The sequence below is a fragment of the Exophiala viscosa genome (assembly GCF_022695815.1).
Source record: "Exophiala viscosa unplaced genomic scaffold EDD37scaffold_11, whole genome shotgun sequence".
NCBI classification, from domain to species: domain Eukaryota; kingdom Fungi; phylum Ascomycota; class Eurotiomycetes; order Chaetothyriales; family Herpotrichiellaceae; genus Exophiala; species Exophiala viscosa.
The window spans coordinates 1-12,800 of record NW_026944363.1 but is presented as its reverse complement, the minus strand read 5'-3'; the positions used below and the strand labels follow the sequence as shown (position 1 = coordinate 12,800).

At 50.8% G+C, this 12,800-nt stretch overlaps 4 protein-coding genes across 4 annotated transcripts; 3 read left to right on the top strand and 1 right to left on the bottom strand.

Moving 5' to 3' along the window:
* Positions 1 to 136: 136 nt before the first annotated feature.
* Positions 137 to 3,518, top strand: EDD37DRAFT_638853 (protein transporter sec24). Its single transcript, XM_062817125.1, has 3 exons — positions 137 to 1,101; positions 1,155 to 3,371; positions 3,435 to 3,518. The coding sequence occupies exons 1-3, from the start codon at positions 502 to 504 to the stop codon at positions 3,444 to 3,446; spliced, it is 2,829 nt and encodes a 942-aa protein (XP_062666629.1). The 5' UTR covers positions 137 to 501; the 3' UTR covers positions 3,447 to 3,518.
* A 1,085-nt stretch (positions 3,519 to 4,603) lies between these two features.
* Positions 4,604 to 5,825, top strand: EDD37DRAFT_569000 (mitogen-activated protein kinase; the record flags this gene model as incomplete). The annotated part of the gene is made up of 4 exons (XM_062814206.1): positions 4,604 to 4,722; positions 4,772 to 4,967; positions 5,018 to 5,399; positions 5,449 to 5,825. The coding sequence occupies 4 exons, from the start codon at positions 4,604 to 4,606 to the stop codon at positions 5,823 to 5,825; spliced, it is 1,074 nt and encodes a 357-aa protein (XP_062666628.1).
* Positions 5,826 to 6,775: 950 nt separating this feature from the next.
* On the bottom strand, positions 6,776 to 8,817 carry EDD37DRAFT_129581 (uncharacterized protein). Its single transcript, XM_062809414.1, has 3 exons — positions 8,812 to 8,817; positions 8,644 to 8,704; positions 6,776 to 8,592 (listed from the first exon to the last, which is right to left on the bottom strand). The coding sequence occupies exon 3, from the start codon at positions 8,562 to 8,564 to the stop codon at positions 6,981 to 6,983; it is 1,584 nt and encodes a 527-aa protein (XP_062666627.1). The 5' UTR covers positions 8,565 to 8,592; positions 8,644 to 8,704; positions 8,812 to 8,817; the 3' UTR covers positions 6,776 to 6,980.
* Positions 8,818 to 9,904: 1,087 nt separating this feature from the next.
* On the top strand, positions 9,905 to 12,070 carry EDD37DRAFT_129553 (uncharacterized protein). The gene has a single exon (XM_062809413.1). The coding sequence runs from the start codon at positions 9,988 to 9,990 to the stop codon at positions 11,953 to 11,955; it is 1,968 nt and encodes a 655-aa protein (XP_062666626.1). The 5' UTR covers positions 9,905 to 9,987; the 3' UTR covers positions 11,956 to 12,070.
* Positions 12,071 to 12,800: the final 730 nt, after the last annotated feature.

The window sequence follows — 12,800 nt, the reverse complement described above, 5'->3', positions numbered from 1 at the left end:
GCCATGACCTAAATGACACACAGGAGCTCACAGACTTCTCGAGTGATTTCGACAGTACACATACTGGTGAAGAAAAACTGGTGAGAGCATCTGGGATGAGAAGAATGAAGGCACCTCTAAAGATTCGCCTGGTCAAAGCGAAGCCTTGTGTGGATCGTAGGTGATTGGTCCAGACGTCAGAAAGCAACACCCGCAGTTTGATGGCCAAAACCCTCCACATATTAAGGACAACTTGTCTGTTTATCACAGGAGCATCTGCCACAGTGGTCGTCGCTCAACAGCTTCCGCAGTGCCAATCACTCCCGACTGGAGGCTGTCAGCATCATTATGGACGTTGTTTCCCACGCAGTCCACAGAAAATAGCCTCGCACACAAATCCCAGAATATCCTTCCTACTCCGCACCGCTCTTCTTACACGATCATACCGCGGGATCTCTTCTCTCGATCGACGCGTCCACATCACTTCAACGGAGACCGCTGTGAAACAGACAATCGCCCAGCATGTCGCAGTATCCGCCTCAGCCAGGTGCGCCTGGACAGGATGGGTATGGTCAGCAGTCACCCATGGACGCACCCTACGAGAACTATGAAACCAATGCACCACCTGGAGTCCCTCCTGGTCCTCCTCAAGGACCAGCTCACGGAGGCAGAAAAAAGCGTGCATATGCTGGACAAGCGTACGAATTCGGGGCTGGTGCCAATGCAGCTCTTGGAGGTCAGCAACAAGCCGGTGGTGCTCCTGAGGCTGGTGGTGCATATCCTGGCTATTCTACACAGCAAGATGCAGCCGGCTACCCACAAGGTGGTTACCAGCAAAACCCTGTTGCAGCACAACAGAGCGCCACGCCAATGTATCCAGGCCAGGAACCTGCCGGATATCAGCCTCCAGCCCCTGGGTATCCTGCACCAGGTGTTGCCGGCGTGACGCAACAGTTCAATCAGATGGATATGTCTCAGAAACACCCAGTGGCCGCAGCGCCCCAGCAACAGCAGCAGCGTGCTCCGGTGTTGAATCAGTTGTATCCCACGGACCTCTCTAATCAACCTTTCAATGTTGCGGAGCTCGACTACCCGCCTCCACCAGCAATTCTCCCTGCAAACGTAAGTCAAGTCGAGTGAACTGAATCTCAGACAACATCTAATGAAGGACACAGACAAGCGTGACTCCGTCACCATTTGCCAATTGCCCCCCGAAGTACGTCCGATCGACTCTGAACGCGATCCCGACGACGCATTCTCTCCTCAAAAAGTCAAAGCTACCGTTCGCCCTTGTCATCCAGCCATATACCTCATTGCATGATGTGGAAGACCCTGTGCCAGTTGTACCTGATCAGGTCATCTCGCGTTGCAGAAGGTGTCGGTCATATATCAACCCATTTGTCACATTTTTGGATCACGGCCATCGATGGAGGTGTAACATGTGCAACCTGACGAATGATGTTCCGCAAGCATTTGACTGGGATGCAGCTTCTCAGAAAAGCCTTGATAGGTGGCAGAGACCGGACTTGAATCATGCCGTGGTCGAGTTTATTGCTCCTCAGGAATATATGGTTCGACCTCCACAGCCGTTGGTGTACCTTTTCTTGTTGGACGTGAGTTACGCGGCAGTCACCAGTGGGCTCCTGGCTACAACGGCAAGGTGTCTTCGAGAAAGCTTGGATCGGATCCCGAATGCAGACCGACGTACCAGACTTGGCTTTATAGCTGTGGACTCGAGCCTACATTTCTTCAATATTCCTCGAGACGGTACTGACAATGCCCAGACAAGTATGCTTGTTGTGAGCGATCTGGAGGAAGCGTTCTTACCTACGCCTGCCGATTTGCTCGTTACCATGTCCGAGTGCCGTGAGAATATCGAGACCTTTCTGGATAAGCTACAAGAAATGTTTCAAAACACTCAAAATGGGGCTTCCGCAATGGGTTCTGCTCTCCGAGCAGGTCACAAGCTCATCGGACCCGTTGGTGGCAAAATGACTGTCGTGACAGCCTCTCTTCCCAACATCGGACACGGTAAACTGGAGATGCGCGAAGACAAAAAGTTGTTGGGCACCTCAAAGGAAAGCAGCCTACTACAAACGAGCAACGGCTTTTACAAAAGCTTTGCGGTAGAGTGCTCGAAGCAACAGATCTCTGTGGATATGTTCTTGTTTTCATCTCAGTATCAAGATGTGGCGTCTCTCAGCAACCTCCCTAGATACACTGGCGGGCAAACATACTTCTATCCTGGTTGGAATGCTGCACGGGAAGATGATGCAATGAAGTTCGCCAAAGAGTTCTCCGACTATCTGTCTGCCGAAATCGGCCTCGAGGCTGTTTTGCGTGTCAGAGCAACAACTGGATTGAGAATGAGCACATTCTACGGCAACTTCTTCAACCGCAGCTCCGATCTGTGCGCCTTCCCAGCGTTCCCACGAGACCAAAGCTATGTGGTCGAAGTGGCAATCGACGAAACAATCACCAAGCCAGTCGTGTGCATGCAAACTGCAGTGTTGCATACAACGTGCAATGGCGAACGACGGATCAGAGTCATGACTTTGGCGTTGCCAACTACGCAGGCACTGTCAGATGTCTACGCATCGGCAGATCAGCAGGCCATTACAACCTACTTCAGCCACAAAGCCGTTGAACGTGTTCTCAGTGGTGGCCTCGATAGTGCCCGTGATATGATTCAGAGTAAATTGGTCGAACTGCTTACCACTTACAAGAAAGAACTTGCTGGTGGCAGTATGGGTGGAGGTGGATTACAATTCCCTGCCAATCTTCGAGGACTGCCTGTTCTCTTCTTGGCCTTGACGAAGAACTTGGGTCTGAGGCGCTCTTCGCAAATTCCCAGTGATATGAGATCCGCCGCTCTATGCCTACTCTCGACCTTACCTCTGCCACTGTTGATTCAGTACATCTATCCCAAGATGTACTCGCTGCATGACATGCCGGACGACGCTGGGATTGTGGACGACAAGACCGGCGAAATCATTCTACCACCTCCAATCAATTTGTCATCCGAGCGAGTCGTGCCCTACGGACTTTACCTCATCGATGACGGTCAGACACAATTCCTCTGGGTCGGACGAGACGCGGTACCACAGCTGGTTATGGATGTCTTTGGCATGCCCGATAAAAGCCAGCTAAAGGTTGGCAAACAACGATTGCCAGAGTTGGACAACGACTTCAGCGAACGGATCAGAGCGGTGATCTCGAAGAGCCGCGATCACAAGGCGAAGGGCGCCGGAAGTATTGTAGTACCTCATCTCTACGTGGTGAAGGAGGATGGCGAACCAGGATTGAGGCTCTGGGCACAGACGATGCTCGTGGAAGACCGGGCGGATCAAGGTGTTAGTCTTCAGCAGTGGATGGGAACCTTGCGCGAGAAGGTACAGTGATGATCACTGAACGCGTGTATATCGAGGGATCTGTGTTGCTAACAATCCTGGCAGGTCATGCAATAGGTTTGACGAGCGCTAGAAGAATTCATAGATCGAAAATCCAGAAACGAACAGCCTCCTAAGCGTGACCCATCCTCGGCTTCCTTTCCGCGAATGCTCTGTGTGCCTGTCATTGTTTGACCCATTTCGAGGTCCATGCTGCAGCAATCCAAGCAAGGTTTCCTTATGAAACACTGATCTGACTTTGGCAGGGCGGCAACTAGCTGTCAGAGATTGACGGCCCCAGTAGAAGCTAGAGGTGATTGTGGTAAAGCGTGGCCCGTGAAGCGGACGGTTCCTTGTGTTAGCGCGACCAATGTGGGCGGCTATTCATCCAGACGTCCTCCAATTCGTGCCGCAGGTGTGAAATACGACTTGATCCTGATGTGAATCGAGGTCACACACCTTTGCCCTTGCCCTTTTGGAGTGCTTCTTGACCAGTGTGTGTGGTGTGAACTCGAGGACGACGCTCACTCCTGCATAGATAGCTCACCGTTGCTTTATCTCACCCTTTTGTCGATCCAGCATTGCTTCTTCCATATCCTATTTCCCCATCTGCAACCTGCTCCGCAGCCTACGTCCATCTACCCCACCCCCTTAGACCAGATCAGCTACTCTCCTACCTCCTTGGCTATCAGAAGGACAGAACTCGCAGGCGAGAAAAGGGTGTTTTGAGACAAGTAAGTTGAGCCGACCCATCACTGCGCAGACAACAAAGAATGTGGAATTTCTCCGGAGGAACCTGTTCAATGCTGATTCTCAAACATAGCACCGGGACCACTTCTTCGTCTTGACTCGAGTGTACACACCAGTCTTAAGATTCCCTGTTCCTGATCTTAGTCGAGCTCGAGTCTTCCTACTTCGTAATCCTCAATCCACAGTCTGTCGACCGGTCGCAGACGTTCAAGCGCGCAAGCGGAGCGGACTTGAACAAAGGGTGAGGCACAAAGCAAGGCCTAGATCGACTGCGGATCTCTTCTAGACCACGATCCTCTTCACACCTGCGACGATCATCTACTTTACAACTCGAGATAATCTCGCCTCCCGTCTACGATTGCGAATCAAGTCAACTTAGATACACCCTGAGACTTGGCCAGGGAAGAGGATCACATTGAACCTCCTCGAACCTTCGCGGTTCATCTTCAGGTCAAGAAGCAGGATATAACCGGCTTTAGAGCAAGATGGGACAACCCCAGCAACAAGCCGCACCAACTGGAGGTTCCAGGAAGATATCGTTCAATGTGTCCGACCAGTACGATATTCAAGATGTCATCGGCGAAGGAGCTTATGGCGTTGTCTGGTAATAAGGCTCAACGGAGTACATGCATAGTGGCTAATCTCGATCCTAGTTCTGCCCTCCACAAGCCCTCTGGCCAGAAAGTTGCCATTAAGAAGATCACACCGTTCGACCACTCCATGTTTTGCTTGCGTACGTTACGAGAAATGAAATTGCTACGATACTTCAATCATGAGAACATCATCTCCATTCTTGATATCCAAAAGCCACGAAATTACGAATCTTTCTCAGAAGTGTATCTCATTCAGGTCGGTGCACACGACAACCACATTAGTGGGTTAAGCTAATAACTGGGCAGGAATTGATGGAAACGGACATGCATCGTGTGATTAGGACACAAGATCTCTCTGACGACCACTGTCAGTACTTCATCTATCAGACCCTACGCGCCCTCAAAGCGATGCATTCTGCAAATGTTCTGCATCGGGATCTAAAACCTTCGAACCTTCTACTCAACGCCAATTGCGATCTGAAAGTCTGCGACTTCGGTCTGGCTCGATCTGCAGCCTCGACCGACGACAACTCCGGCTTCATGACTGAATATGTCGCGACAAGATGGTATCGTGCTCCGGAAATCATGCTCACGTTCAAAGAGTACACCAAAGCGATTGACGTGTGGAGTGTTGGATGCATTCTCGCAGAGATGTTGAGTGGGAAGCCTTTATTTCCAGGCAAAGATTGTGAGTGATTATGTCACCGGAGATATGTGGCAGAGCTGACTTGACGCAGACCACCATCAACTCACCTTGATCTTGGACGTTCTCGGAACTCCGACTATGGAGGATTACTACGGGATCAAGTCAAGACGTGCGCGCGAGTACATCCGATCCCTGCCTTTCAAGAAGAAGATCCCACTCAAGGCACTCTTCCCCAAGACATCAGATCTCGCCCTGGATTTGCTGGAGAAACTGCTCGCTTTCAACCCGGTGAAGCGCATCACCGTCGAAGAGGCCCTGAAGCACCCGTATCTCGAGCCCTATCACGACCCAGATGACGAACCCACAGCTGACCCGATCCCGGAAGAATTCTTCGACTTTGATCGCAACAAGGACCAGTTGAGCAAGGAAGAACTGAAAGCGCTGATTTGGAACGAGATCATGCGATGATCATTGAGCTCCGCGTTATGCGTGTATTGGGTCAAGCCTGAGAACAATGGGGCATAGATGAGTTGGACGCGATATGACTGCGAAAGCAATATCACGGCAAATTGTTGTCTTGTCTTTTTGATATCAAACGAGTCCTGGATCCTTTCATGTGACATGCATGGCCGTGCGGGCTGATTTGCGCGAAGCGAATGCGGGAATGTAGTCTTTTACAAGCGCAGCCAAGTTATGTGTTGGAGTTGCTCAAAGTGAAACGAACTATCATAGAATATCGCGGAATGAAAATGTCCCCAAAAATGATTCAGCATTGCATTACGCCTGTCTTCGTTCAAGATACCCATCGACGTCCGAAGTTTCGTAACTGCCGCTGTGCACGGTAACCGACACATGGCCCAACGGCATAGCAGTATATTGGAGATAGGTCGCCCGCCCTGTATTCAAGTGTTGATCCTGGAATGAATTTGTCGTGGTCGTTCCAGCGGGACGCTGGAGGGGACCTTTATTCTCCTCCATGATCCCGTGTATGGAGAATTCAACGGTGTTCTTACGTTTCTCGAAGCATGCATGGGCACGTCTACGCAAGACAGCTCGAGTGACTGGTCGATCAAGCGTGAATACTAGGTAGGCAATGACTCACAAACATACGGCTTTTCAATGTGCAGCTAATACACGGCGTAGGGTTTCATGGTGGAATGGATATAGTGTGAAGAATTGCGAAGATTGGACGTGGAATCTAAAACATTCGTGATTGAAAACCCTCGGCTTGGCTGGGTCCTTGGGGCTATTGATGATGTGTGCAGATTGATTCGATGAGACATCATTGAAGATGGCACGCTCCTGGCTTCTATGATCGTGGAACTCTGTTGTTTAGGCTATGTAATGTATAATTACTGATGTTCAGATACAGGAATCCACACGAGATATGGCTCGTACAGTGAAGCTAGCGCCGCCACCGGTGAGGGTACTAATATCTACCATGAAGCCTCTTCAGGTAAACAGCCTTCAGACAGATGGTCTAGCCCCGCGTAAAGCGGCACAATCGAGTACTTGGTCCAGAAAGGAGAGGCTTTGCAGTCACCAGGCCGAGGTCATGAAAGACAATGGATGCTCGACCGTGTCACGGAGTCTGCCCGCACCAGCGATTGACAACTTGCGCAATCATACAATAATGAAGGCTAGAACCCCAGCAACAAGCACGATGAAGCTTCCTATTCTGCACGATCTTGAAGCTGCACTACTGCTTGAACTGCTGTTTGAACTGCTGCTTCCCGAGTCGATCCCGAATGGTAGCCCTTGGTAGCCGAATGTCAGATTCTGAGGAATCGAAGAGTTATAACACTGTCCGTTCACGATATCCAGATTCGTAAGGTCGTCTGGCACCTTGAAGAACATGTAAGACGACTGATTCAGATCCTTGAAGCCCTCAGTGTTGTACGGGAATTTGTCACCCGAATCTGTAGAGCTCGTATTGCGCAAAAAGATGCACTGCACCTGACCAGGATAGTCTGTCGCCATTTCAGGGTAGTCTCGCATGACATCAGAGTTACTCGTGTCAGCAACCAAGATGAACTTGCGATTTGGAAACGTCTCGAAGATCTTGACGAGGAGAAATTTGCGGATGGACAGCGTTGCAGAGACATCACTGAAGTTCAGAGGACGTGTATCGAACGATCCGCCAGGATAGGTAGCATAAATGAAGTTCATATAGTTCCGCGTGATCTCCTCCGGAGTGGTAGTGAGGTAGTGGAAGTGCATAGTCGGGATGCTGTTCGACCAGTTGGCATATATGTCGGGCATGTTCAACCAAGGCGTGAATGGGCGAGCAAAGGTATTGAGAATGCCCTGTGCTGGTTCGTAGATCTTGGTAACGCGGAGGATGTCATCGATATCGCTGATGATCGTGAAGCCTTGATCAGAGACCAGATAGGACGTGGCATTCCCCGTGTCGGTCCCCTGGGCGTAGACATCCAACCTCTGGGGTGCTATATCACCGGTACCAGCGGTCAGCGTCAAGGAAGTATTCGATACTGGAACAAAAACATCGAAATCTCCTTCTGATGTTGTCAAGTCCGGCAACGTGATAGTCTGTTCACCTCCTGCTGGCGTGACACCACCGCCGCCACCGACCTGACCGCTAGAACCAGCCTCGGCGCCGGGAAGAATCTCCATAGTCACTGACTCGTTGCTCTGTTGAACCACGTATATTTCTCTTGTCACATTGCGAGTTTGGTCTTGTTCCGAAGCAGTAAGGTTGGCAATACTGGTGCCAATTAGGAAGCCATCGGCTAGCTTGTCGATAGTGGCATTGGAGACGTTGGGCTGCTTGAAGACATTCCCGTGTATCCGCAAACTCCAGCCATCGCTCGTCCAGTTTCCGTAGCCAGGAATATTCAACACTTGAGTCGGAGAGGCAGCCAGATCAGAACTGTTCACACCCAGGGAGCTGGCGACAGCACTGCCTGTAGGCAAATTCTCCAGGTTGGGCAACAGACCATTGGACACGTACGAGGGTATGGCCGTCCCCAGCTCACTGAAGATACTGTTGAGATAGGAATCGAGTTCTGAGGTGAGGTCTGAGGTGATATCACTGACGATACCTCGTTTCACGGCAGGATAGCCTCCATAAACCGCGAAGGTCGGTCCAGGAGTAATTAGAGCCTTTTCTTCTTGGGACACCTCGGTAGGAAGGGCGTTTGCGCAAAGGATATAGAGGAGCGGGAGGAGAAGTGAACGAATATCCATGATGAGGGAGGATAGTGTAGGAGGGAGTCTATGCGTCTGTTAGTCGAGACCTCGTGACAGTATTCGGGGGAACACAAACGCAGTCAAGTGTGGTCAATTATTAGGACCAGCGGTCAGGATATCAAGAATCAGAGTATATGCTGCATGATCAGTCACTAGTAGGTATGTGAATAAAAAGGTGCACGTAGAGGCACGCGACAGTGAGGTTGGTCTCGGAAAATGATGTAGTTACAAACATCTAACTTACTAGTACCGTTAGTGGCGGGAGCGGCGCATTTAAAGTGCACGATGTGCTGCAGCTGCACATGGCTGGTGCTGATTCTCGTGAGAAGTTATTGAAAACAAGCATCAAACAAGGAAATGCACGCCATATCTCGTTATGGTGGAGTTTACGGAGTAGTGATGCTTTGAAAACCGGAATGACTCGACTCGACTCGACTCTTGCGCGTGCCTGCGCTACACTTCGGGAATCCTCGCGCCAAATGTGACGTATGACATCATCGATACGCGCTACCTCGAAATGGGCCTAGCGCGCTCAGTGCTTGTTTGTATCTCAACTCCAGGTTCGTCCCAAGGCCCAAACTGCCCTGCGTATGGTATACATATACCCAGGGTATCTACTCGACATCCAGAGTAATATCTACGCGATTGTCCTCATCTATGAATGGGAATTTACTACCTGAAAACACATAAGCATTGGAGCCCCGAGCCCCGTACCTCTCTAACCATGGCTGCCATCTCTTCGCTGAATCTTCCAGGCGTACTCTTGGCCAGGTCTATATCACCATCACTGAATCTTTGCACGCGTGCCTTTTGGAAAGATCTTGAGGTCAAGAGTGGTTCCAGAATTGTCCTCTTTTTGAATACGCCCCGATCTCGAGTGCCCTTACAGATTCAGTCATAATGTACTTACTCCACACATTTCATGAAGACCCGTGTTCAGGACAACCCATGCTGAACACTGCTCATGTCCATGCATCAGACATGCCTCACAGTGAGTGAAGCTGCTGCATTATGCCTTTGGCCTGCGGTAAGATGCAAAGTTTCTAGATGCAGGAATTGACACGACCCTGTTGCGGATTATCTAGAAGGCATGGACTTCGACCCCTTGGTTTGTTTGGATCGTACACCTACGCGCCAGACTGAACAACGGCGTTCATTCCACATGGACGATCTTCTGAATACCGCAGCGTTACCCTCTATCCGTCCGTGCGCTACGGTCGAGATGGGGAACCGGCACTGGAATGCTACATTCTGATCTGAATGTTTTGATCCTCTCTCGTTACACGCCTGCAATATTAACTCAATCCTTCGTCAATCCTGATTGTCCTTCCCTCCTGCAGTCACTCATTTACTTCTGGAGTTCTGCGGTCCTCCTTCTTGTTATCCATTGCTCTTCTCACGTAATCCAAAGACGGACATCATGTGGCCGTCTTCGTCACTCTTTTTATCATTTCTTGCCCTACGGCTTGCAGTGGTCAGCGCTCAGGCTCTACAGACCATTGCCGATGGCCCTGCTGGAGTTTGTCCTGTGCCAGACGTTACCAGCGTTGTCGTTGTACAGCCAGCCTACTACAGCTCCTTTTTCGAATCTGCGTCGCAAATCAACAACATATATGGAATGGGAAATACGGTCATGATTGACAATGGTCCCACAACATACATTGAGCAGACTTATATCACGACCACCATAGTCTCAACCGTTACGACGACCATGGCGAGCTCTGCAACCTCCACTAGCCCATCCAACCCCATCTCCACTGGTCCTATCACGCCGGTGTCTTCGACAACTTCAATGCCAGCTTCGGCAAGTAGCACAACCAGTGCCGCAGTCATAGGCGAAAGGTTGGGTGCAGGCGTGCCAAGTGGAGTGGTGACCACTATTCCCGCCAGCTCACCTGTGCTCATGGCCGCTGCGGGAGGTGTTCAGGCAACAGGTGCAAAGGTCAAGAGACAAGACGACGGGTCAGCGCCCACAGCAGCGTCATGCCCGTCTTCCGCCGCGCCAACAGCGGCTGCACTCCTCTCATCAGACGACGACACAGACGCCAGTGGAGGCGCTACTGACAATTGCGGATACGCGACACGATTCTACATGAATAATGGTATGCTGCTTAGCGTCGGGACGAACAACTCCATTGGGCGAAATTTCAGTGATACCTACGCTGTGATGACACCCACGCCGTACTACAACGATGTCAACACTACTTTCTACTTCAACAATGGTATTCTCGGCTGGAATACCACAGATCGAGGCCCGGCGACATTTTACCAATGCGGCGATGGATCCGTCTACGCTGGTTTCCCTGACCCTCCTTCAACCGACTGTAACTCCATCGTGCTTGGAGGTATCGGAGCTTCAGCCTGTCCAGTGGACTATACTCCAGACGGATTAAGCAGCACCACATCCAGTTCCTCTATGTCTCCTTCTTCGACTGACACAACGTCAGTGTCGACGTCCCCAACCACAGTCGTATCATCCGCGAATTCTCCAGTCACCACAGCAATGACAACAACGTCCTCTGGAAGCAAAACTACCCCTGCATCGTCCACGCCCGGAACGAGCAGTGGACCTGCTGGTGGATCAAGCACTACGCCAGTGGTTGGCCCGAGTTCAAGCTCACTATCAAGCACGACTCAGAGTATTGTGAGCTCCGTCTCAAGTACTTCAGCAGGTACAGTGTCTTCCTCTCCTTCTTCGTCAGCTCCTGTTGTTTCCACAAGCACTTCGTCTCCGACTCCATCTACATCGGCTGGCTCTATGGCCACGTCGTCTAGTACGGCGCCACAGTCATCTACCAGTGGTACCACAGGGACAACATCAACACAGTCCTCGTCACAGTCATCTCCGGTCACAACGTCCGGTACATCGTCAACGACTGCTATGACTACAACTTCTGGTATGTCTTCTGTTGTTACAAGTTCTTCCAATACACTCCCTTCCACTTTCATGAGCACAACTGTTAGTACTTCCACGAGTACGACATCTAGTGGCTTCAATAATATGACCACTACTATTTCTTCGAGTATCACCTCGAGTACGTCCACAAACAATTCTACGAGTATCGCTTCAAGTACTTCCAGCGATACATCCACGAGTTCGTCCATGAATACCTTCACGAGTGCTTCTACGAACACTCCTACAACTATCTTCACGAGTACATCGACAAACGCTACTACGGGCACCATTACGGGCACTACTACAGGCACTTTCTCCACCTTATTTACTACTACAACGCCTTTCGGCTTCACAGTCAGCTCGACTACCACTAGTGCTACTACTAGCACACAAACCTACGGTACGATGGCATCCCGTGACGACGTTGGCATCGTTGAGACGCATGAAAGATTGCAGACAGTGTTCTTGACATTCATTGTTGCTTCTCGGTAGTTGAGACTGCCCTTGCTGATTCGAATATGCGCATTAGGTTCGGCTTCGTCTACAATGAGCAGCTCGACTGCCACCACTTCAACCTCGACGAGCGGTAAGTTTTCAGCTTTCCTAACATGCCCATCCTGTTCCGAACGCTGTAGGACATTTCCAGGTCCCACATAAAGTACGGATGTCGCGTCTTGGGGCCTTCTCACATACTTAAACAGCGAGGTATCCAGATGCACATTGCTAATCAAACGCTATGATAGTTACTACAATCTTTACGACAACGGGTACGAGCCAAACATCGTCCACAGCAACCATGAGTTCCACCACGATATCGTCTGCGGCGACCAGTAGCTCAGCTACCAGCACGAACCCTACCACGAGCTCGCTTTCAACCACAGCGTCAACGTCATCCATCGGCACCACTACATCTACAAGTACTACAAGTACGACGACAACGACGCTTGCCACTACTACATCGTCTTCAATTTCTACTTCCACCCTATTATACACCTCTTCGTCTTCTTCCACCAGTACAAGCACAACACTAACAACCACTTCTACAGCTTCAACCACTGCCACGACCGCCACTACCACGACCACTGACACAACCACCGCCACTACGACTACGGACACGACCACTGCCACCACGACCACGGACACAACCACTGCCACCACGACCGCGGACACAACCACTGCCACCACGGCCACTACTACAACCACTGCCACCACGACCACTGACACAACCACCGCCACTACGGGCACTGACACAACCACCGCCACTACGACCACTGACACAACCACCGCCACTACGACCACTGACACAACCACCGCCACTACGACCACTGACACAACCA